Genomic DNA, 26,358 nt, shown 5'->3' on the forward strand with positions numbered 1-26,358 from the left:
ATCGCAATGAACGTTTACAGTATTGAAAGGCATGCTTCCACGGCGCGGACGCTATAACTCGTACCTTGCCATTAATATAATCTCTTATAGATCGTTTTAAAATTCTGTGCTGCGAAATGAAGGGAAGAAAGAGCAGGTAGTTACTGGCGATCAATTCAATAGTATCGCTCTCGACGCAAATTGATTTGCGATTAAACGTGCCGCCGTAAAGTCCGAAAATATTACGCACGCCATTTTACAGTTTGTCGGTATTCAACGTTGGTTTGTATGTGAAATATACTTTTTTTTTTCAGTTTCGATTTAAGCTTATTAATATGTAGGATTATTATTCGAAAGCGTAATCCGCGAGGTCAGTTTTCTTGCAATTAACTATGCAGTTATAAATTGTAAAAATAGAATTTTACATATGAACATTATACTATCTGTCGTAAAGTAAATTTTATTTTTTAATTTTGCATATCTCTCTCTCTTTGCTATTCACAAGAGAAACTTCCAATTAATTAGACTTCTAATAGAAAAGGATATCATCTATTTGTATGTAATTCAGAGCAATGATTTTGTGCGATTAGTCCTGATTTTCATAATTCACATAATCATTATTCAAGTATAATGTTTGAAAGATTAATTAATTTTCTTGGATTAATAAAATCATTATACAGAAACAAATTATTTATAATTTCTAAAATATCTTCTCTTAAATTGAACCAAAGAACCTGTGTTTATTAACATGTCATTTTAATTTTAAATTTACATTTACTGTCATTAAATCTTTCAAAAGCGCACATTTTTTTTACTCTCAAGAAAAAAATTCTGGCGCAAACAGTTACTCTCTCCCGCGCAAGCACAAACGGCCTAACGCGCAATGGAAACGCACGGAGAAAATCCGGTGCGTTCCCGACGGAACGCGGAACGCGTGAATCCAGCGTGATCGCGTACGATCTCTCGATCCGTAATGAAAATTCCCGACTGCATTGATATGCATCTACAAGATTCCGACTGCGCTCGACGCGCTCCCCGGCGTTCATTTCGTGCGATTTCAGGACTTTCCGCCGGAATCTCGTAAAAGCGAATTCTTCACGATCGCTCGCATCACCGTGCCACCCTCTCGGGGGACTGCATCCCCTTGATGCACCTAGAGCGCGAGGAAATCCATTTCGCAGGTGTAATATTCCGGAACAAGTTTTAGAGCGGTCCATTTTGTTTTTCTCCAGCGAATTCGCGCGCGATAAGAAAATTATTATCGCGATCGAAATCCAAGACCTGCATCGGTGGTTCCAAACTTTCTCTGGATTATACGCTTTCTCACAATTTTTTTATTTATTTTTTACGAAATCTTAAATAAAATAACTCTTTTTATTTATCATTATCTATATTATAATTATTACCATTATATTATTAATATACTATAATTATAATTAATATTTATATATATATTTTTATTGGGTATTAATGATCAGTTTTGTTAAATATACTAACTTTGTTAAATATACTAACTTTAACAGATTCTCAATCAAAAGAAAAATCTATTAAATTTTTTATGTGACTTAAATCAAATGGAAACATGAAACAAACGCATAGTAAAAAAACAACAATGGTTATTTCGACAGTTATTCGTTATTTTGGAAATACGGCTGTTTTATTGACAGTAAATAATAGTCACTTGCTTTGCCAAAAAGAATAATCGGCTGTGGAACTTGTTTTTAATGAATAGATATTTCGTTTGCTCCAGCAGATAACATTCGAGTTATTCGACAGCGATCGCAGATCAGGAATTTTTGCTAATCGACCACGGGTTTTGTGCGAAGCATTTAATACGCGACTGATCAATTTATTTTAGAGATTCACAATGTTTTCATTTAATAAAAAAGCAAACCGGATCAAAACACGACATCGAGGACCGATAATTCCAGTTTTTTAAAAAAAGCGCGATTGCAGAGCAGCGAGGCGCGAAAAAAATAATTCGCCAGCATATATTCCAAGCATGCAAATCTCGTTTTTGCCGGCATCACCCGGTACACTCGAAACAATGAGTTTCGGTGAATCAACCCCTCCCTCCTCCCCTAAAAAATATACGAGCTTCCGGGATTATCTAGCGCTCCTGGCTAGTTGAAAACGAATATCGCTCGCGAGTAATTATATAAACGATTTCTGGAATCGGCAATTTATGACAAGCAAATAGTTCACTATAATTACTTCTTTAAATCATTGTTTATCGCTATTATCACGTTATAGCGCAATGTAATCGTGTTTACCATAAATTCCTCCTACAACAGTATCCGATCCAATTAATTTCGAGAATTGGCTAATTACTACACAAATTACACTGCTCTTCATCTCTCTCCTCGAATCGCATTTCGGCGATGTGCAGGTTATCGGTTATCAACGTTGCTGATTGATCATTTCTGGGCTATCGTAGCACAAAAAGTCGAAAAATATCACTTTTCAATTTTTGTCTCTTACTAAATAATCCTAATAATTTCTACGATCAAAATTGCTGTTCTCTTCTTCCTTTATCTCTCTTTCTTCTTTTTTAACGTACAGCACAATTTTTAAAAAATGATTTTAGAAATATTGTGATTCTTATTTATATTTTATTTATAATAAATGATTATTTATAATATGATTTATATTCGTTTATCCGCTATTGCGTTCTCAACAACGATATAGACAGCGTCTTCTTAAATACACAAATTCTATAAAATTAGGAAAAAAATTCTCTCCAAGAATCTCATATCTAAGTTTAATCAAACGTCACAATAATTAAGTATAGTTATTTATAAAAATACGACATCGGTTTTATGCTACATATGATAAGCATTGAAGCATACGGTTTATCCTTCGAGTTTTATTAATGTACCAAGATTTTCGGTTCGGCCTTCCACCTGGAATATAAATTTACTTGGACGTTCCACCTCTTGCCAAAAAATAATTAAGACGTTCGATTAAGATATAAGATGCAAGTATAATAGATGCAAGTATAATTCATGTTTGACAACGCGCCGTATTCTCGTGGATGATTTTTAACGGCGATACAATACGTATATATCTCGCGCAACGTCAACGATTATGTATTATATGTTGGGTGGTGTCTTCTCGATCGCGATTGGCCGTAAATTATACGGTTGCACGACCGCATATGGCCACGCTGATTGCACTCGCCTCAAGTCCGTCCCGACGGATATGTTTAATTCCATACTCGATAATGCAGCATACGTAATTAAATTGCCGAGTTTCACTGCTAATTAATAACTATTGTACCGGTGCACACTTGTTGTCATTAACACGTATCGCGTGTACATTCAGACGCGATTCAGATTTCCAATAATGAAGTGTATCGTACCTATTTTATAACTCTTCTGTCCCGTGTAAGGGTTAAACGATAGGAATTTGATTTAATGATGTATCAATATTTTCAAATCTTTCAATAAATTTTAAGATTAATTGATATATGGCAGCAGCTTTAGAAAAATGAAATAAGAGCAAAATACCGCCTTTGCACTCAACATCCTCTTCTACTTTAAATTTATTCAGGTTAATGTATAAGTTTTCTTATATTCATCCATTTTAATGAAAGAGGCTCACTTAAGTAAAACAAAGCTTTTCTATCAGGTGATTATCAGAAGATTGATCAGCGAAAGATCAATAGGCGAAGAAGCGTAGACGCGCCAGAAGGGAAAGTGCAATCATTATACCGGCTGGTTAAGAAGTTCCTCCGACGACAGCCCGGTGGAAACCCGGAATCATTGTCAACTTATAACGACGTAATCATAAAGCTGATCCGCTAACGATCGGATCGTGTTTCTCGGAGACGCCGATTCACGAACAATGAGAGAAGACGTGTATTTTCTTTCCGGCCATAATCAAGCAATGAAACTGTGGCGGCTCGCCACAAAATCCGCGGATTATGCCGTCTATAAACTTCCCTGATAGCTTTCCTTGTTTGGTCACCGTCCCTCCCTCTTTATCGGCCCTATTTCTATGCGTGGGTAGGCACCACGGATTTGTTTCGCATGACTCTATCGCCGTATCGCGACGAATCGTTTACGTTGCTATACGATTAAAATGAAGCGGTACATTAGACATGCTGTCGATACAGAACAAGCGCGAAAAATAATACTCTTATATTCTTGTTAGAATGTGTGTTGCGAATTGATATTTTTATTTAACACATTATTTATCATTATTATATTTTGTGATATAAATTCCATGATGGAAAATAATCATTAAGCACCGTTCACCTTCTCTCTAAATCTTATAGAGCGAAACGTTACATTAAAAGAGTGAAATCTGAGCCTGTGCAATTTTTCGAGTAATTTTCACTCTACGAAATTTAGAGAGTAGCAGGATAAAAAGTTTATGCACGACTAACAGAAGATAAGCAGGAAAATCTATGTGCTACATACAATATTAATTATATGCACATACACTATAATGGAAATTAATTGTATTTGCATACAACGTAATAAAAACGTATTAAATCAAGCGTATATATTTTATTTGACATCGTTCGTAATTTCTTCCCATGAGAGTTTCGTCGAAATCTCATCGAGTCGTCTTATCGATGGCGGTGCGGCTTATTACCCCTCGGATATTAGACGGGAGGCGATAACTTACTCGCGGCGAGGTTGGCTATCGGGCACTGTCACTGGTTCGCGGTGGTAGGATATTGTTTTTAGGCTGCGGTTTTGCCCCGCAGTCTCCCTCTCCATCCTCTCCCTCTCTTCTCCCTCCCTCGTATTCTCCAGGGAAATTGGACCTGGAGCTGCGCAGGCAGCGCTCGCTCGCCGCTCATTTATTACCGTTGCTTTACCTCTGGGTGGCCAAATTTACCAAACGCTGCGGTTCGGCCTCCGAATGCGCCCGCCATGTACACCGCCGCCGTCGCGGTGGACAACGTCGTTCGACGTTACACGGTTGAAAACTGAACGACGAATTGGCGCATCGCCCGCCAGCCCAGCTCCACAAGTCAGAAAATATTTCGGATTAACACGCTCTTTTTTTTGACTTTGCAGAGCGATGAATAAGAGACTGTTTCGACAAGCGTCAAACAATTTTCGTATTTTTGTTATCGAGACGCGAAATATCGGCTATAACGTTGAAATATTGTACCGCAGAATAATTATACCAGAAAATAATACAATTTTTCATTAAAAGATGATGTACGTGAGTTGATTACTTTAGTAATTATTTAGTAAGTGGTTAAATTATTTAAACACACATTTGAGATTAAAATGTGCTAAAAGAAAAAACTATAGCATATTTTGTTTATAACAATGTTAATAAATTATCGAATTTCCTTATTGAAGAATAATTGTGTTTTAAAAGACCATTTATTAAAACGATATTGTAAGTTAATTTTGATTTTTTTATACTTTGAGATAGAAAGTTGTTTTTTTTTTTTTATTCAATAAAGTAGCCCGAAATATCATTTCCGCAGTTTCGGTTTCGACGAGAGTTATTCGATTCTGACAAAGAGATGAAATCGATAAGTGTTCTTTTCAAGGTTCTCTATTCTCTTTGGAAGAGAAAACGCGCACTGTCGTGTTCTTCGAAAAACACGACAAAATCTGAAGATAAAAGCGAACAGCAGATGCACGTGCACCTATCTTCGTGGAACGGTTAAAGTCAATGTGAAAATTTTTGAATATGATTTCTTTAGTCTTCGCCGTTTGTTCCGTTCCTCATTTGTTCACTCCGTTTCCTCAAAGATAAAAGACGGAACAAACAGCGATCACCTCGGTGCGCTCCGGTTCTTGCAAATCAGCCAGTCGATTTTGAAGAACGAATACGGAATAAGAAATGCGAATGGACAAGGAATAAAAATCAAACGAAGTCAAATTCATGATAATTGATTACTCCCCCTTGTTTCAACTTTTTTCAAAATAAAATGTTTCTAGAGAAAGAAGTTATAATATAAAATTTAATAAAAAGAACCAACATGTTGTACAAATGTTAAATTCAAAATTTAGTTGCAAAATATGTTGCAATCAATAACATATCTGTAATACTGTTGTTTTACAAAACGCTAAGAGCCATGCTTTTTAATCTAATTTGATATTCGCGCATGCATTCCAATTTTTCATACTTTTGACGTTATTTTGCCGAGTATAATAACGGAAGAAAGACCTGCACGTATTTGTAACACTCTTCGAGGAATTCTCATCTAACGCGGAGAAATATCAAGAATCTCACAAAGGTGGAAACGTCGGCAGACACGGGAAAAATGTGCTCGCGCGGAGCTGCGGCGCGCGAAGATGAGAACATCAGCGATGTATCTTCATCGTCGCGTTTCCGCTCTTTCGCGAAGCTACTCTGCGTCTTCCAATCATGGAATCACGAAAAATAAGAAGGTGCAGCTAGGTCGGACGGGAAGACTTTTAGAGATGCATCTTGCTTATCAAGCGACAAATGCACACCTTTCATTTCCATTTATTCTCATATGACTTATAATTCATTTTCATTTAATTCAATAGACCTAAGAAACTTTCCTCCTCTACCTTCAGTAAATTAATTCTGAAATCGCATTATGAATATTATATTTATAAAAAAAAAATCAACTGCTAAATATTTAATGTCTGAGGGAAATCGTCAAAATTGGTACAACTATATTGCAAACAATATACAATATATGTATATATATATAAACTATTTGAAAATGAACATATAAAATAAATAATTTCTGTTTTCTTACATAAATATCCAATAATTTTAGACATGCCACAGATCAATGCTAAGAAAATAGGACACGAAATATCGAGGGAGATATCGAGCGATTGTTTGCGGGATCGTCGGCAAATTCCGAAATAGGAACAAGCCGTTCTCCGCTTGTGTGTACGCCATCGGGGCTCGTGTGTTTATTCTCTTCTTCGGTATTTTATATATTCTCCTCGCGCGGCAGAACTGGACCGGGAAAATATGACGGTCGATAGAAGATGGACGCAACGCGAGTAACAAACTGGGTTCTCGAACACGAAGACGAGCACAACGAATACATTCGAGTAGATCGAAAAGCAACCAAATACACGCATGTTCCAGTAGGTATCTCGATGTAACTGGCTATACTTTTCTTATGTAAAAAGCAAAGAGAAAGAAATATCTACACGGTTACTTCAGTAAAATCCAGTGAAATTTTTTTTTTCTTTTTACATTATATGTAATTTTTTTATTGAGGAACAGAATTTTAGATAAGATCAGCGTATTATGTTATATGAAAATAAAATACAATGTAACATTGTGAAAAGAATTGTAAATTTTTGTTCAAAAAATATAAAAATTTGAAAGACATATATTTAGATACGTTTTCCTGTTTCTATTTTCAATCAATATTTGCATGAAATAATTTTAAGTTTATCTATTTCTTTCACTCAATAAAAAGCATTTTTATCAATAAAATTTTGAAATAAAGCATTAAAGCAAAAAATGTGCATTTGATTGCAGCTGTATTTTCTACGATTTTGTTTAACTTAACCGCATTTCTTTATTTTTCGTAATTTTTTGCACAATTTTTCCACTTCATTTCGATAATTTTTTATGAAAACAGTGAATCTCCAGTCGGATTTCCAGTGAAATGAGAAGTTGACGTGCTCAATGCCGTTAATGCTTCGAAGCTTGAAACGAACAGTTTCTGATTTATACCGCGTAGATCGAGCAAATGGGAGGTGCAGTAAAAAGTGCGGAGAAAATACAGCGACAGTACACGGAACGCAGATATGAAATGCCTAGTTATGTTTCCTCTTATTAAAAGTAACTGGTAAATTGCTGGTGCTGCTAATACACTCTTACATATATGCACATAAAGTTAGCTTGATTCTGCGCGCGAGAAAAGAAAATCTCAAAACATTGACCTATGACTTTTTAATTTAATTACAATTACGGAATGCAGTACGTGATAAGTTGAAACAAGATAATTTATTAAATCCTACTCAAAATGTAAAGTTTTAAAATCTATGAGAGAAAAAGTGTAAAAAGAAGATGCGTTAAAATGAAGTCAATGAAAGCTACTGTATAATTTCCTTATCAAATAAATTTTATTATCTCTGAATTCTCTATCTTTCATTATTATACATAAAACACGAGTATTTATTAACGCGAGTCATCTTTGCTGCATTCCGTGTTTAGAACATTTATTACATTTAAAGTCATATTATCGTCTGTTAAAAGTATTTCTGATTGTAGCTAACTGAAATTACTCTCAGAACAAAGAGAGTACTTATTCATAGCATAAAGTGCGATCCAGATCGCAGTATTTTTTTGCGAGAACAAATCGGATACCGTGTAGTAGATTCTCGCTAAGTGGAAAGAGGCTGACCTCTAGTCAAGAGTTATTGAAGGGCTCGAACAGCGCGAGAGGGTGGTACAGGAAAAAAATACAGCGACAGTTCACGAAACGTAGATAGCGGCCGGCTTCACCTATCGCTTGCTCGTAGTCGTAAGCTATAACACGAGGAAGGGTGGCCGAGAAAGAGGTTTGAATCTATATTAGAAGGAAAGAGTAAGTGAGAAAGAGAGAAAGTGTGTAGCGTAATGACGAGCCGTAGAAAAAAAAGAGAGTGAACCGAAGGTAGCCTATAGAGGAGAGAGACAGACGGTGAGCAGAAAATATATGACCTCATAATTCGCTTCTAAACATCGTTAATTGCAGCGCTGACCCTTTAAATCTTTGAGAATGCTATCCACTCGCTCCAAAATGATCCTCCTCCTTCTCAATCGTTCCTTCTTTCCCTCTTACTGTTTTCGTACAGCTTTGTTCAAGGTATCTCACTTCTACACACTCTATTTATCCTGAGATTCTATTCTATTTCTCCGATCGATGTGAAGTACCAAACATCCAATGTTTTTTGGTAATAGAAAAAATGCAGTAACGATTGATTCGTTATGAGTGGTGTCACGTAATATATGGCACATCACGTAATATATGGCACATAATATTTTTACACAAATGAGCACCATTTTGTTTTATTGATCACGTTAATATACATAATAACAATAATTCCATTAAATGAAAATGGTGTTTTATTAAAAAAATTAAATTGTGTTTTTAGTATTATAATATTAAGATATGTTAGCTTCTTAAAGAATCGCGGACAAAACAATACTTAATTTTTACATTGTTTGCAATGTAATTCTATGAATGTAGAATAAAGAGAAGTGAAAATATCAATGCAATAATGTATCTAAAATCATATGTGGAAAACGTCTGTAAAGTAGATCTAATGTATCAGATAATTATGACTCCAAAAGTGCATCGGAGAGTTAAATTAAATTATGCATCGTCTGTTTTCTGTGGGATATAGAGTTATCCTAAATTCTCGTATTTCCTCGTCATAATCGCGAGCTGTCGGATGTAACCGCGCTGGTCCGCTATTACGAAATTGCAACATCGAATATTTAACGCAGTACCGCGTTTAATTCGGCGCGGTCTCTTGCTCGCAAGAGCGATATCGAGATGATCTCATTGCGGCCGGATGTTTCTTTAATAGCGAGATTTGCCCGATGTGAATTTTCGTCTCGTATGATACCGGAAATATGGGACAGATTTCTACTTGGACGGCAATTAATTATAAATCTTTTTTTACATGATTTAGATGAGAAAGGAGCTTTAATTTTTATTGCTATTCCGCCCCACTTGATATCTTTCAAACGTGTATCTAGCTCTTGTTCCTATTTTTATACTTATTTTCAAATTTATAGATTTATCCTATTTTCATTCTTCTGTAAATATTTATTGCATTATCGACTGCAGAAATATATATGGATGTATGTGATGTGAGTACATATAGTATGTGTAAGTATTCGCGGTGTATTGAACTAGAATCCGTACATTCATTAAGTCCGAATAACTGCGCGATTCAATCATCCCTGTGAGAATTTATAAATCTTTATTAATAATTCTGGCATATGCCAACCTCTTTCCGATTACGAAAACCGTATTCCAATTCCTCGGTTTGTTGGCACAGGAAAAGCTGGAAAAGGCAACTGAAAGAGAATCGCGTGAGGGAGGTGAGAGGAAAGAGAAACAACGCTTTTCAATTCACTTTACGAGGCTGTCCCCTTTCTCCGAAAGAGATTTCTGTGTCTTATCGAGTCGTAATGAAATGCGAGCCAGCGAATTTCCCTAATGCTACGCGAATCATTGCGATCGTCCCTTTCTAAGTCAACACAACCTCCTCCGATGTAACGCACCACATTTTTTCGACAAAATGCGACGATTTCTGATTAAATATTTTAATTAAAATGTCACAAGCTCGGATTATGATTTCTCAGTAGCAGTATGAATTGTATACATAATAAAAAGTGCACAAATAATATTATTATTAAAATTGGTCAGTTTTTTATCAAATCAGCAAAATTTCAAATGTATAAGAAATATTTGATAAATGTCCTGTATAATTTTTTGTTTTCTGTTTAAAATAAAATTGTTTTGTTGTAATATAAGATTTTTAAATAAGCAAACTTTGTTTATAGTTGTATATTATGCAACGTGTATAAAAGGCAATTATTTGTATATAATGTATAATATAAATTTTACTAGAGAGCAAGAGAGAAGAATATGTGTATGTGTTTCAACTTACAAAATTAAAATTTTACACTCTTGGGAATGGATATTTATAAGATGTAATGTTATTATTTCGACTATGCGTCAGTAGTCAACAAATAAGTTTTCCTTCATTTCTCCTCGAATCTCTTGCCGTAAACGCACCCATTTTAGAGGGCAGTAAAGGAAGTTTGAAGGTAAGTGCAATTTTGCCACAGCAGGAGAAGCAAGTCGCTTTAAAAATAGCTTCCGTCGGAAGTGCATTTCGATTTCCCGCAAGTTTCCGAAGTCCGATCTTAACGTTACTTCTCGAAACTCCAGAGACGGAAACGTTACCGTATTTCGCTTTACGAATTTCGCCCGACAAGCCAAATGCGCTTTATATTCGTTTTTAACAGGCTCTCTTGAGCCGTCAAACGCCCGTCTATCGGAAGAAAATTCAATAAAACGGTCAAAAACATGTTTTGGCAGATGTGGAGGTCGGTATAACGATCTCTCTATATTGGATTTATATGTAAAAAAAGAAGTATCTACTCTTTATAGCAGTTATTTACTCACAGCATGCACCAGTTATTAAAAATCAATATTTTGTGAAAATTTATATTTACATTTCGCGTATTTGCACTATTGAAACAGAAGAATTGGATTTATCATATTTAATAATGGAATATCACGGAGTAAGATATTACACGATGTTAAATCGACAATTTTATTGCTTCGTGCATGCAAATATATAGTATGTAGAATTTATCGTTTTTCCCGACATTTTTTATCTTATCTTATTAAAATTTATTTCTATTAATATTTCGTCCATAGTTCATTTAGCACATGCTAGACAGTTCTTAATTTATCATTCACGGCTCCTTTCTTTCAAAGAATTTAGGAAGAAGGAAAGACTTTAAAGGTTTTCAGCTTTAAATTATGTATCAATAGATTAGACATGTACAGGGTAATTCTTAAGTACAAAAAATTTTGTGTGCGTGTCTAAAGATATCCCTTGCTTATTTTTGGAAGAAAAGGATTTTGTGAACATATGTTCTAAACTGTTTTGCTTTCAAAATACAGTATCAAAGTTGAGCAAAAAATATGAAAATTTAAAAAATCTGAAAAACACCTAAAGACATTTTATGTAAAGTTGACGTGCGTAAAGCAATTTAGGACACATATTTATGGCTCTTTTTTCCTAGAATAATACAAGAAATGGCCTCTTCAATTTTTTACTTACTATCGAATCATCCTGTGTATGTTAGAAATATGATATGCAACAAAGTAAATCATTAAATTAATATTGTAATTATCTACAAAATTTCTATAAATGATATGAAGAAGATATTAAAAAGTGAAGGAATTATATTTCCAGAAAGACGACACATGGTTTTCTGCCTTTCGGAAAGTCTTGTTCCACGCAACGTCAAACATTTTTTAGTTAAAAGGGAAAAGAGCGGCGCGACTGAAAGGATCGCTCGGATGATTTTTCTTTCGCGCAGGATGGCATTCGTCAAGAAACAGGATTTATCAAGGCACGATCCTATACACACTTCACCCAGTGAGGTTTGTTTTCTAAACGTGACTTAACCAAAACAAGCTCGGTAAATTCTCACTCCCGTCGTGTTCGTCTTTCACCAATGCGGCACGTCGTATACGTATACGTATATTTGGAGAGGCTGTTCGAGGGGTGCGCTGTTTTTGAAATGGAATCCGAAGCTGTCGTCCGATGACGATGACGGTCGGAATTTTTAAGTAGTTGGTACAGCAATGCGAGCGTGGCATGAGAGTTCTTATGGCACTGCGACGGACACGGCAATATTTTCTAAAACGACTTACTGCAGCGAATAATAATATGCTTAATATTAAATATCAAGGGACGTATCTCCCGCAATTACTTATTAAAAACTTTCCCAAAGAAAAGTTAAATTGTAATAATTCTTTTGTGTGCCGAAAAAAAGAGAACGAATAGAAAGATCATAATAAATGTAATTTTCGTAACAACTAAACTTAAATATTCTTCAATTTGAGTCTATGCAATTTTTTAAAAAAGCGAAGAAATTCAATAAAGAATTCTGCAACATAAAATGATTGTGCCGTCAAAAATACGATATCAGCGATATTGTATTTTTTGCATTATTAGAGATAATTGTTTCAGAAAGGCATTGGAAATCAAAGTCAAGCGGACAAGAAAGAAAACTTAATAATCTTCTCGTTACAAAAAAAAAAATGGATGGCGGAACAGCCGACCACTCGCCTTAATTGATGCTTGGATCACAGTCAGCAACAATCGTTGTCAATTTATAATTTATAATCTCAATAGTTCTCGTCAGAAGACAGCTCTATTTATCTCCTTCTATCTCCTTTTTTTTCGTTCTTTCTCCGATTCGCGCATTTGCATTTAATGAACGACTACCCAATGTCTACTACGCACAGCAATCTTTTTAACATCGGATAATAGCTTTCAATCCTTATCACGACGTTGCACAAAGAACGGTGGAAATAATTCTTAACCGAAGAGCTTCGAACCGATCAGAATACGTTTATCAAGCAGTCTAGACATTTCATTTTCAAAGTCCTTGTCAATATATTGTTATGTTCTGCGACATAGGAATGTCTAGTCTGACGATGAGACCTGAGAATAGACCTTAACGCATTTATTTTCCATTATAAAGTGCTTTGTAAATTATTCGAAATTATTCTTTTTTGCAGAAATCTGATTAATAACATTATAAAATAATGACCTTTGAAAAACAAATCAATTTGAAGTATACAATCTTTAGAAAAATCTTCAAATTTGATAATAAATTAATAAGACAATAGAATCTTATAAACTTATAACAATCATGATTTGTAATTTTTTAATTATTTAATTAATTTTTTACAAATATAATTACGTTTTTAATACAGGCTCAATGCGGCTTAATTCTCAATATCTAATACATCAGTACTTTTCTAGCTTTTCGACATGTAAAAAATTAAATTAAAGATTACGAACGTGAATGTATAAATCAGAACTTAAATATTAGTCTCACCTTTGCATAAAAAACGTGCGTTCGTCCGTCCGTCCTCGTTTTGCCAGCGTCGTCGGGTTGTCGCTGCGCAGATTCGGTGCTCCGACTTAATTTGAGTAACCTTCATTAATCATATTATTTCTACCCCGCTGTCGTGGCAGGAATATAATATTTCCGAGACGAGTTCTCCACCGTCAAACCCCGGTGGGTCTTAACGAGCGACGACGCGCGCTCGACATCGTTTCGACGGAAATATAAATGCACGCTACGCCATTCACCCCCTACGAGGTATTGTCGAGGTAATTGTCCATTTTTCCGGTCGAAGATTGACGTTCTAGTTATACGCAACGGCACAAATCCTACCACTCACCCTCCAACAGACGACGAGCTAACCCCTATCGGAGCAATCAGAATTCGAATGTCCACACTTTTTTGCATAGAAAGGAAATTACTATAAATATTCTTTCTTCCATTTACTCATCGCTTAACAAATAAAAGCTTTTCTTTCCAAGTTACTACATATACAAAACGCTCTTGTGGAGATATTTTATATAAAAAAATACTTTATATGCAAATGTATTTATCTGTATGTAAAAAATAGATAATATTGTGACTCTAGATTTGGATTTTCAAAATAGTTTGAAAATGTATTAAATTAAATATGTTGCATGAGAATGAATTGGTGTCAGAGACAGTATATTTCTTTATTAAAATACTAAAATTAAAAGGAAAGTTAAAAAAGAAAATCTTGAAAGTTTCTCCAAAAACATTTATACATACTTATGTGTAGTTTTTTTTTTAACCACAAAATAAATCCATTCTCAGTAAATCCATACTGAGAAAGTTTTAACTTGACTAAATTTTTCAAGTGAATTAAATTTTTTCAGTTTAAGCATCTTATATATTACAATTAAATATATAAATACTTAAACTGAATAGATTTAATTAAATTAATTAAATTGAAGAATTGTTAACCGCGCGAATTAATAGTTTTTTACTCAGTGCATTAAATCGAGCGTTATATCGTTTGAGTATTGTCTTTGCGGATCGCAACTATCTTTCGTCGGAATTCCACGAAAAATTTATTTATCCACCGACGGCGACTATACAGTTTTACCAAATCTTCCGGCGCATAACAAGTCAATTTCAACGTGCAATAGCTATTCACGTAAGTGTACTCGCCGCGTGAGACGAGGGGCGCTGTCCGAGAACGGTGCGCGCTATCTGAGGAATTCCACTCGACTATCTTTAATCGCGCGAATTAATCGTCCGCGGCGAATACCTCGGAAACCTCCCCGCGACGTTTATCGTCGCGCGCGGATACGGCTGCACGAGCGTGAGTTGACATTCCTCTCGTGAGCGGCCGCGCTTTTTGCTCGCGATTCCCGCCTCTAACCGTCCCGCCTTCGCCCTGCAGTACGCCAGGTGGAAATATCTTTTCACGATTAGGCCGGGGGCGGCGGGCGACGTTGTCACGGCACGGCAATGGGAAACGTTATTCTTCATGTTTTCGCGATACGTTAACAGAAAACACGAGAGTTTCTAGCACGTACATATTATCGCGGGGACAGGGGGGACTTTGCAGCCGTGCGGCTGCCATGTCGGACTGAGGGTGGCCTGAAACCTAATTGTTCAGATACACGCATTTCACTGCCGCCGCGACGCCACGCGCACACGCGCGCCAAATACAGGGTAATTCAACAGCAATGAACGAAAATGCGATTTATGCCCCTTGCATCGAACATTATAAGAATAAAGTTATAACGAATGCACTGTAATATTCGCAAAGAACGTCAAAATTACCGTATTATACAGTTCTTGGCACACGGAGAGAATTTTCTCTTAGAATTTACCCTCTCAAAATCATGGTAATCGTGATACAACATGAACTTTGAAGAATTTTAATAATTTTAGTAAAATTTAATTAAACTGTTTTATACAATTTATATTTCATGACCCGCGATTACCATTTTAAGAGAAAGTTCTGTATGTGTATTATCGGATCTTTCAATATCAAAGAAATTCTTCAAAGTATTTTTTTATATTTTATATACATATAAAATTATTAAAAGCTATTAATGCTCTATTGTACTAAATAACTAATGCTGTCTAATATTCACAAAAAAATCTATCAAGTCTTTGAATATTTTAATGGTGTTAACAGAGAATGTACTTGAAAAAAATATTCTAAATTTCTAATTTGCGAAAATATTTTTCTTCCTAACGTACATCAATGATACAACTATTCCTGAGAAGCACTGTAGTCGACACACGTCAATGACACACGCTCATTATTCTGTATGGGGTATTCGATCGAGCTGCACGAGCCAGCGGGATTGTTTTAATGAAACCATTTCCCTCTCAAACTCCCTTCGGCCTTTCCCCTCTTCACCCCCTTCCCTGTCGCCGCGATGATGCAAAGGGAAAAGAATTTCCGATTGATGGCGCAGATAATGGAGCTGCCAAGACGTAAAGACCATCACGTCTGGCCGAAACGATATTCCGGGTGGGAAGAGAGCGAGAAGGGTAGGGAAGGGACAATGTCTCCAATTGATGGCAATTTCGCAAAAACGTGAAATTCTTTCATTATCTTCGGCATTGAATTTCTCCCTCTCCACCTAGGTAGTTTCCGAACAGGACACGTGAAACGACACCAAACACACGTTCTAGGATTATCGGCCCGATTATCGGTGATTGAGACCTTCAATCTATATTCGAATGTTTCCTATATCTCTTTCGATGGATCGATCGAAGTCACAACGTCTGATGACGCTTTCCCTCGCGGAGAAAATAGCCAGGAAAATAATGTAAAACAAGTAGGAAAATAGAAAAATAAGTAGAAAAATGAAATACTGATTTAACGACTATTTTTAACAACAGAAACTTCTGTCGCGCGATTTTTTCATGTAGTGACATTTTATCAAAGAGTCTTTTTATATACAAGTATATTTTTTAAAATTTAATGAAAATATGTGTATGTCATGGCAAAATAACTACGACACTTTCTCCTTATTACTCTTTTATTAATTTTAATTTTTTGTTTAAAATAAAACTTCTTTTTAAAGAGTTCAAATATATAGAGTATATAAAAAAAGCTTATCTAGCATAAATCGCCGTAAACTCATCTGTTTCGAAATAATTTTACATAAGTAAAACGATATTAAAAATGTTATAAAATAATTTACCAACGTTCTATCAGAACACATTACGTTTATCTGTATCTGTACACTGCATAAAACATGTTTAACAATCTCTTTTTTGCTTGTACAAAAAGATTCCAAAAAGGTAGGGTGCAAATATTTTTTTCATCTGCTACGTCCATTTTGCAAAAAGTGTCGCACATTTTATAAAATCGATTGTTTGAAAAAGGTCAAACATGTATGATAAAGAATATGTACATCGGTGAGCAGAAATAACATGATTGACATTTTGATCGAGATGAATCCCTACCATGCCGATCAATGTGCTTTGCTAGAACAGCGCTAGTTGAAATTTTATCTTCGTCTACGCGACATTTTTTATCCCTCCTGTTTTAGAATCGGGACACAATTTAGTTCTCGTACAAAATATGGTTCACCCGCTCTCACTGCTCGCAGATTAATTTCATCGTGTGAAATTTGATATCTATATAAAGGGCATACGCCATAGAGAAGACATATATAATCGGTAAAAATATCGCGAAAGATTATCTCCGTTCAGAAAATCAACGTTAGCTCGCAATGAATTTAAAGACTCCTTATGAATTTAAAGATTTATTAAATTTAAAGGTTTATTACATCCCTCTATGGAACAATGATCTTTCCAAGATTTGTTTTATCTAAAGCTTCACAAAATTGGCTGTCATATAATTGTGATTGTAATATCGTGCATGAATATTGCTATGTTCGTCTCGTATCCAATGATACGTACTCAATAGCAATAGGTATACGTCAATTATCACATCAATGGTTCCCCTTAATCATTGAGGATATACCTAACAATATAGCAATAATAGTGCCCTTCATCATCGAATATGTCACAAGTGTCAATAGTTTCTAATGGGCTTCAATAATCATCATGTCTTAGCAAATACATGTCACCTACCGAACTTTTATATATAATCGTGAACTTTTCAATTAAAATAGGTACTGATATTAACTTGTACTCCTCAAATATTATTTAAACATTTTTATATAAATAATTCATATAAATAATTTAAACATACAAGATGCCCTGCATAAGTATATGTCGTGAAATATTTAAATTTCTAAAAGTTGATTAAAATTTGTGAAAACTTGTAATACAAAAATGCAATTAATTTCAAATCTATTCTCATATCTAAACTTAAGTCTAAATAATTTTTATATGTCACTAACTTGAATATTTATGATAACAAATTAAATCATATCACGTTTTGATTTGTATTGTAGTCATGTTTGTATCATATATATTTGTTATTTTAATTAAAAAATTAATTAGTTGTAGTTAAAAATAACATTTATATAACAATGAATTATTTTCTTTTTATAGGTATGGAAAAGGGAGAACGCTTCTCAACTTGCAGAGACACGCACACTTTATTGCGGCGCTGTTACGCTGACTTTATCTGAGGACTTTTGGGTAATTATTTTAAACAAATGCTATTGTGATGCGCATTGTATGAAATGCGATTACGTGATTCTATAATGAGCGATTGACATCGACGATTCCGAGGGGAGTTCATGGTCCGTAAATAGAATCTAGATGCACAATTCGGAAACAGAATTTGATTGACCCCAAGTATACTTTTATTCAATCAGCGTTGTACCCCATTTACGATGTTCTTTGATTAGGATCCTGCCTCTGGCGCGCTGCAAAGGGTCGATCCCTCTAATGACTACTACAAATTACGATGCAGACGCGTTCAGATTCGCGTTAGGAAAATCTCGCTTCATCGTGAAACAAGTTCGCGATACGATAATCTAAATCGTTTTAAACTTTCATCTATCAATATCCGTTGGAAAGTTTTGAGCTATTGTAAATAATTTGTTGTAATTAATTGATATTATTATAGCTGTACAATTACAATGCACACAATTACAATGCACTACAGTATATTCAAATGTTACTTGAGTATTTTATTACTAATGTTTCATTCCTAATAATTGTAAATTCTAAAATTTTTTTTATATTTAAAAACAAATAAATACGATAGTAAATTGTCTACATTTTACGTAAAAATAGATATTGTTCTATTAAATATGCATAATAGAATAGAAAATAATAAGATGTATGAAATATAATAATCAACAAAAAACATTTTTTAACAAACAATTATTAACGACTAATGGCGCTTGCAATTGTTTGCCAATAAACTAACAAAAATCGTCATGAAATCATATAGGATTTTCATTTATGACACCTGTTATTTACGACATCGCGACGTTGACCAAGTCGGAGTGAAAAGTCGACTAGAGTAGAAGAAGAACATAAAACGAGTCGCTAGGCAGTCTTATTTGCACAGCATGTATATTTAATTTACCTGTGCATATACATGTTCCGTCGTTTTTCCATCCTCCAACCTACCACGCGCTATGCCACTACTAACCTTCCCGACGGCTCGATGCGCAAAACTTTTAGGGATTGCGCGCGTTTGCCCGAATATATTTGCATGCTCCACTTTTCTCGCGTTTTTATTCGTTGTCGGAAATTTGCGGTCCCCGAGCCGCGACCGGCCGTCGTTGCGAGCTCTTGGTCGTGTAAATTTGCTGCGAAGACCTTAAAGCCACTTTGCGCGGTTTTATTGTGAAATGTTCGTTCTAAATCACCCAACGTGAGTGAAAAATAAATTATGCAAACAGCAATTTAAAAAAAATGAATACTTGCATTGGACAACGACTTAAGTTGAGCTGTTATCCACTTTCGTTCACATAAATCATTCAAAGTAAATTGGACATTTTGTACCAGATCATACATCACATGCGTATTATCATGCTATTGTATCGCATGATGTATATATAAATAAAATAAATATATATACATATATATTTATATATGATGTGTAATAAATTAAGCTCAAGCTAATCTATTTTTTACAATTCCCAACTAATTTCTTCACACATTTTTCTCAAGAGAATAATCAAAAGTTTCAAGTGTTTCAAGTTTCACGTACGTATATCTTTTTTTCTCAGAACGTACTTCAATAATAATGCAATATTTTATTTTTATGCCAAGGACAAACACATAATAATTATTTTCTTCATAGAGATACTGCAGTATAAAGCGCTTGATAACGCGATATGTCGTCGGAGCGGCACGTTCGCGTCTTAGTTGGCCGACCCGGCGCGTGCTCGCGCACGGTTTATCAAAAAGAAGAAACGTGATCGCGAGAATTTCGCGCGAGCGAATATCGGATTGTTTGTACACGCGTAAGTATTTGGTTACACGTGTATTGAAATAACAAACGATAAGACTACTCGTGCAGATTGAATTCTATTAAAGACTGAAATTGCAGGCAAAATGAGATTAATACGAATAATTTTACGACTTTAATCAGTCGTTTTAGATATTAAATAAATCCCAACACCGCGAGAAAGTAAACATTTACGATAATATTTAAATATATTTAAATTTTTGTAATAGTAGATTACAGAAAACGTGTAAACTTTTTATCTTTGCCATTAGTCTAGATAATAATAATCATAATAATAATAATTATTATTATTAATGGAAATTTCGATTTTTTGAATTTATAAATTTTTAATTTACCGTAATAATTAATCTCATTATATATTTCCAGTTTAAAATATGAGTTTACTAAATGCAATTTATATCAACGTGATATCAAATTATCTTATTATAGGATTAAAATTGGGTTAAAAAATACTGTTGTATCAAATATGGAATGTAAGATTCTTGCGATAAGAAGTTATGTTCTGCAGATATTTCTTACATAGACGTAATCTCAAGTGAAAATTCTTGACACACAGGTGGTCCTGTGAAAGAAAAAAGAAGAGGGACAATTCAATTATACGTGAACACGCGCCGTTGGATTTTCCCGCGCGGATTTTGCTCGGAAATTTCGAAAAGCTCCTTCTGCGTCCTTTATTTGTCGGTATAACGATGTTGAACGGGCTGTCGACCCGCTGCGCCATGTATTCAGTTAATGAAAACATTGTCCTGCCCACAGCACATACGGTCACCCGCGCGCACGCGGTTAGCTTGTCACACACGATCTCCACCGCATCGCGGTGCAGCGATGCAGCGGCGCCTGCGTTTTGCGCGGGGCCACGCGTCGTACATCTTCAGGGCTGTTTAGAAAGGCTTATATTGCCCCTGGACGTCGTGTTTTGGTAACCGCTCAGCGCGATTACCCTTTTTATACGGAATACCACAGGATTTTATGTAATTGCGAGATATCAGGAGCAAAATTTTAATTTTAAAAAATTGTGCCCCGAAACCATAAAAGTCGAAAGGAGAAGGGATAAATGTCTCTGTGATACTTTAAGATTCAACGAATTTTAATAACAAAAGAAAAATTGTTTAAAATTAATGCGATCTTGATGCAACTGCGTCACAGCCCGCACACTACACTTTCCCTGGTTTTCTCTAATGTATATGTGTCAACCTACACATAACATACGAGAGCAGAAACAGACACGCGCTTGTTGTCGAATGTCGCAGTATTGTTTAGCGTCCCGCTGCAACGCGCTATGCAAGCATCGCGACGCGATGCTGGGATGATGCAATGCGCATACAATACACATATACAGGTACACACATACGCGTCAAATACGCACACTCCTGTAACACATAGCTGCATAGGTAAACCATTCGCGTGTTAAAGTGAAAAGGTTAACACACTGGAAATTCAACTCTATTTCTGTGAGATATCAGGCACGTCGATCATAATTATTTAAAATTATTTAATTTAAGGAAGCAGCCCTCTTAAAGTTATTTTTATAACTTTCATATGATGAAATTTTTCAAAACTGCCCGATTCAAAAAGTGTCAAAGTTATTTTCATTTTGAAAGTGCGAAAGTAAAAAAAAAATTCTTCAATTGAAATATCTGAATGACACTATGGATCTATTTATGCAATTTTTCACATTAAAACTTGCAGCTTCGAAAGCGCAGCAATTATCTGAAGAATGCATTCCACGTGAAAAGGCAAGCGTATCTTAACCATATGTCGTCTCGGTGCAAAACGCAACGCGCCGTTTTCGATCTCAATGCGAATCCGTGCACTTCGCGCGTCGCAAATATTATTGCGTCAATATTTTTTTAACTCACGCGAATGACCGACACGGTAGAGGTATGTATAACTTTTGTTCGGCGTTTATCCCGATCTAACGACCTTACCTGAGGGCTCCTCTATTCTCAACTTGTTCGCGCGCGAGTTTCTCTCCTCGCACGTCGCCTCCTGTCGAGTTCTCTCCGTAGCTCTAAAGAGACACGACTAAAGCGCTGTCAAACACGCTCTCGCGCGGGTACGAGCGGGTGACGAAGCAATCTCCGTGTCGACAAACGACCGTAATCATTGTCAAAAGAGTAATAGAGAGAGGGTGCGTGAGAGCGGGAGACGGCGCGGGCCGAATGACGTATATAACAAGGTGCGCGGGGGAGCGGCGTGGCTCGAGAGTGTACAGAGACGCCGATAACGACGTCATTACATACGCACAGGCGTGACGACTGATTAGGATCGCCTGTACGTTTCTTATTCACCATTACTAATCGCGGGTCAACGATGTTGCTCGCCGATCTTTCGCGCACCGTACGAAGGAACGGAAGGGCCAGCGCGTTGCGACGCTACTTGCTTAGAGAAATGCTACGAGAGAAGAAAATGTCACGAGCCAATGACAGTGATTAGATTCATCTAATCTAACAGCTTATCATTTAATCGTTTAACGATAAATTTATGTAAAATAGTTTTATGTCTACACAATATTATGCTTATATGCAGATTATTAATGTCTATCTGTATCTGAGAAATAAATCTACAGTATATAATTACAATTATAAAGCTGACATATTTATATTATTTCACCCAAGTCATAATTAATTCTAATAAAACTACCGGATTTATATAACAGAATCTCATAACAAAAAAACTATTATAATCATTATTGTCGTTATTAAATGTTTTATATTAATCAATTCACGATAAATTCTCCCAAGCATTATTGGCAGCACTTTTATGTACGATACAAATTTTCTGTCGCTTAGAAAATGCGATTAAAACATCAATTTTCCAATAAATTTATGCTCGAATTAAAAAAGCGTGATCAATCATAACTTTTACGTATTCTCCAGTATTTTCTCTCTCCTTGCCTGCTTTGGATGGAATTTAGATTCGGTGAAGGGGCACAAGGGCGTAGGGCGCATTAGAAAAGTAATGTGCGCGCGAAGGGGCAGGTAAACCGGCGGGTTAAATATTAAAAGGCGCATGAATAAGCGCGATAGTGCTCGTATCTTAGCGCTCGGCTGCCACCCGGTGCATACATATTCATGTCTCTTTGCTCTTGCGCTCCGATGGCACCTCGAGCACCTCTTCCGTCCAGCACCCCTATGTCGCCTTTTGCAACTCCCCTCTTCCGCTACCTACACACACGTAGTTATGTACCTATCGCGTAGAGAAGACGATTGCCGGTCTGGTTGCCGGCAACGGATGCTATCCCCGTGAAAACACGTGGTACGCCCCGGAAATTTATGTCGAATTTACGGAAGTATTTTACGCCGTTGAGTCACGTGCGTCCTGTTTTCCGAGTCTTTCTCTTCTTTTTTTTGTACCCGCGCAAAAACAAGGCAGCGATATCAAAAATTTTTGGAAGAACAATAATTTACAAATATGCCGTAACAACTACACCGATGAGTGAAGCGTTGATGTACTCAAGATTCAGCCAACTAAAATCGCAGATGTATTTTGAAGATCTATATATTGATCGTTAAGATTTGCGTGAAAGGCGGCATACTGCCTTGGCCTTTGCTTTCTAGAGTTTGTTTCTTGAAATCTTGCGGACGTATTCAGAAATCTGTAATCTGTTAGCACAGTCTTCCGTGATACTATTGCGTCGACATGAACGAAGCAGTTTAGATGTTTATCTCGCGGAAATTGTTACAAAAAGCGACTTTTAATAACGGGATTTCACAAAAGACTCAAAGTCCAAAAAGAAGTACCGCTCGTCTCAATGATTTTGCTTACCGATATGCACGATTCTAACCGCGGCGACTGTCGTATACGGAATTAGATCGATAAGATCCACGCGACGATTGGTTAATTACACGAACATCGAGAAGGTTTCGCACTCGCCTCTAACTGTACACTGTCGCGCCGTATCAATTATACGACGACGACCGTTAACGATCCTTCACCGTCGATTTAAATGCGAGGTATAAACAGGTTCGCAAAGAACGTGAAATCCGATCGATAATCGCGCGTACACATTATCCCCCGTGTCTATCTGGATTTATCTAAATGTCGGAGATGTCGTCTGCCGTCACGATGCCACTACACGGCAATCAGGAAGTAAATCCCGATGCCGAAACTGATAACTCACTAGAAACTTATTATCGCTTCGTTAACGATGTTTACGCATTCAAAGTAAAAAGATGCATTAAAAAAGTTACATGAATTGATATTTGACTTACCAATCCGATGCGCAACGAGCGGAGTTATTCAGCCACGGAGCTGCGGTGATTACTGTAACACACAAACGTAAGATTTAAAAATTAAAGCTGCGCTCAAAATAAGCAATATTTCAAAATTTAATTCTTATACACCCAGAGAAAGGTTTCTTTAAGTCAAAAAATATTTATTTGACTCAAAAAAATTCGTGCATTACTATACGATTAAAGAAAAATTTCTTTGACTTGAAACTTTTGATTGTTCCTTTTATTAGAATTAAAGAAATGGTTTAATTGTGCAACGCAAATATTTTTTTAAATAAAAGAACTATATTTTTAAAAACCAGAACAATTAAATTATTTCTTACATTTCTATCAGCACATTCTTTGATTTAAGCAATTAAATTAAACGAATAATTTGAACAAATAATTTATTTAAAAAAACTAATAACGTCATTTTTTTAAATCAAATAAATTTTTATTTTTTGCAAAAGTATTTTCATTTCAACTTAAAAAAACCAAGTTAAAGAAACGATTTCATCAATTTAAACATAACTTTTCTCTGGGCGTGTATAAAATTTTATACAAATTTCCTTTAAGTATTTTTTTTTTAATTGATTGCTATAAGATGGAATAAAAGGAAAAAAGATTATTATATTCAAATAAATAAAAAAGTATATTTACCCCAAGGTTGCTCCGCTGAGGCCCGATGCCTCTCCCAGGCCTCCTCCTCCTCTCAGTCCTCCAGGTTGTTAAGTCTCTTTCTTTCGTTGCACACGCGAAACACTCGCGAATAATATACTAAATTTGCGCGCGTGGACTAATTATTTATAAAAATTTTTCACGTGATACTGCGGCACTTCGGGTTTATAAAACCCATGATACGAGTTCCTATTCAGAGGGATTCCCGTGGATTCAGCACCCCGAGTCGGCGAGTAAGACGCACGCGTACCCGCCCCCCAAAAAAGGTAAGCCCCACGCGGAAGAAAACGAAATCAATGGCAATGAATCCGAAGTCTCTTGTCTCACAAAAATCACGTCTAAAATTGACCCGTTCATACGCCCAGCCAACGGATCATCGAGATCAGTCCCACTGGATCTTATATCCAAGCGGCGTCGACAAGACACTCCGGCAGGACGAGAGAAGAAGGTACTCATTGCCGACGTCTAGCATTTTAGACGAATCAGGAAATGAGAGCCAGCCTCTCGTCACAAGCTTAACCTACAAGGCCAAGTTCTGACCAAGTCAGATTAAACGTAATTCACCCAGCTCGAACCCCAGATCCAAAAAATCCAAAAAGGGTATCAAGGATCTAAGAAAGCCTTAGGATGGTGGACGAGAGCAAGAGAAACGTGCGAATCCAAAGCAACTGATCCGAACTCTTACCGCTTAGGACCGAACCGATCGTCAGAGACAGAGCGTGTAACCTCACACAACCAGACAGCCGCGCAACATGCACACGGGGCATGTCGTACATGCGGCCCGGCATTACCTCGTGCACGAGCACTCGGCATGGAACGTCGCGGTGCGCCGTCTTTCTTAGCCACCATGCGCAACGCCCCAGTAAGAAGATATCCACTGCCAAGCAGCGGGGGTGCGATTCCCAGCCCTTGAACTAGGAGTCTATCAAATGGGAGTTATGAAAAGTCCATTAGTCCAATACTTAAACGGCACTCCCGGAAAAAAACGCGCGACGCGACGAACCGGCTGCGGTTCGTTTATTTTATTATATTATAAGTCGGCGACGATAGGTGTTGTCCTCTTCTCGTCACTCTCCAGCAGGGATATCTGTAACGTACAATATTCATTGGCTTTTGCGTTTCTCGGTTTATTAAATTCAAATCGAATTGAGTTGGGGAAAAAGAGCGCTTTCCGAGTATTTCATGCAATTTTTAGTCGACTCTGTTTATTGGAGACTGATAACGACTCGTTCGACAAAATGGATTTTACTCAGCCATCATAACATTTATACAGAGACCGGATTAACAAACGATAAAAAACGGGTTCATCGGGACAAACCGACGTTTATAAATAAACGCCCACTCTCGTTCGACAGATCCCGGAATATTTGATAGTATATTGGAGCTCCGAACACATGAAACTTGCCTGCTGTATATTTAGCGAAATGTTCGCTCGGCAATAGCGGGATATTTTTCTGACACATATTTCGCGAGCAAATCTTTTAAATGGAATGAAGACGACGCGCTAGATTTTATGACGGGGTAACCGGAACGCTCCGCTTC

At 36.3% G+C, this 26,358-nt stretch overlaps 1 protein-coding gene and 1 long non-coding RNA gene across 10 annotated transcripts in view; one reads left to right on the forward strand and one right to left on the reverse strand.

Moving 5' to 3' along the window:
* LOC105193213 (latrophilin Cirl) overlaps positions 1-26,358 on the forward strand; it is an 803,058-nt gene that overhangs the window by 423,378 nt on the left and 353,322 nt on the right. For 7 of the 8 annotated variants that reach the window (XM_039454371.1, XM_026133332.2, XM_039454374.1 and 4 more), the window contains one exon: positions 18,043-18,132. The exons of the other annotated variant lie outside the window; for it this stretch is intronic. In XM_039454371.1, the coding sequence (XP_039310305.1) occupies positions 18,043-18,132 (90 nt within the window). The remainder of the gene's footprint in view (positions 1-18,042; positions 18,133-26,358) is intronic. 8 annotated transcript variants of the gene reach the window in all.
* The window catches only part of LOC120358832, a 35,681-nt gene continuing 33,437 nt past the window's right edge, over positions 24,115-26,358 (reverse strand). The window contains exons 3-4 of one of the 2 annotated variants that reach the window (XR_005575709.1): positions 24,799-25,903; positions 24,115-24,190 (exon numbers count right to left, since the gene is read on the reverse strand). This is a non-coding gene — a long non-coding RNA (uncharacterized LOC120358832). The remainder of the gene's footprint in view (positions 24,191-24,798; positions 25,904-26,358) is intronic. The other variant, XR_005575710.1, reaches the window with a different exon arrangement.

Source organism: Solenopsis invicta, chromosome 10, assembly GCF_016802725.1.
Source record: "Solenopsis invicta isolate M01_SB chromosome 10, UNIL_Sinv_3.0, whole genome shotgun sequence".
Taxonomy (NCBI): Eukaryota; Metazoa; Arthropoda; class Insecta; order Hymenoptera; family Formicidae; genus Solenopsis; species Solenopsis invicta.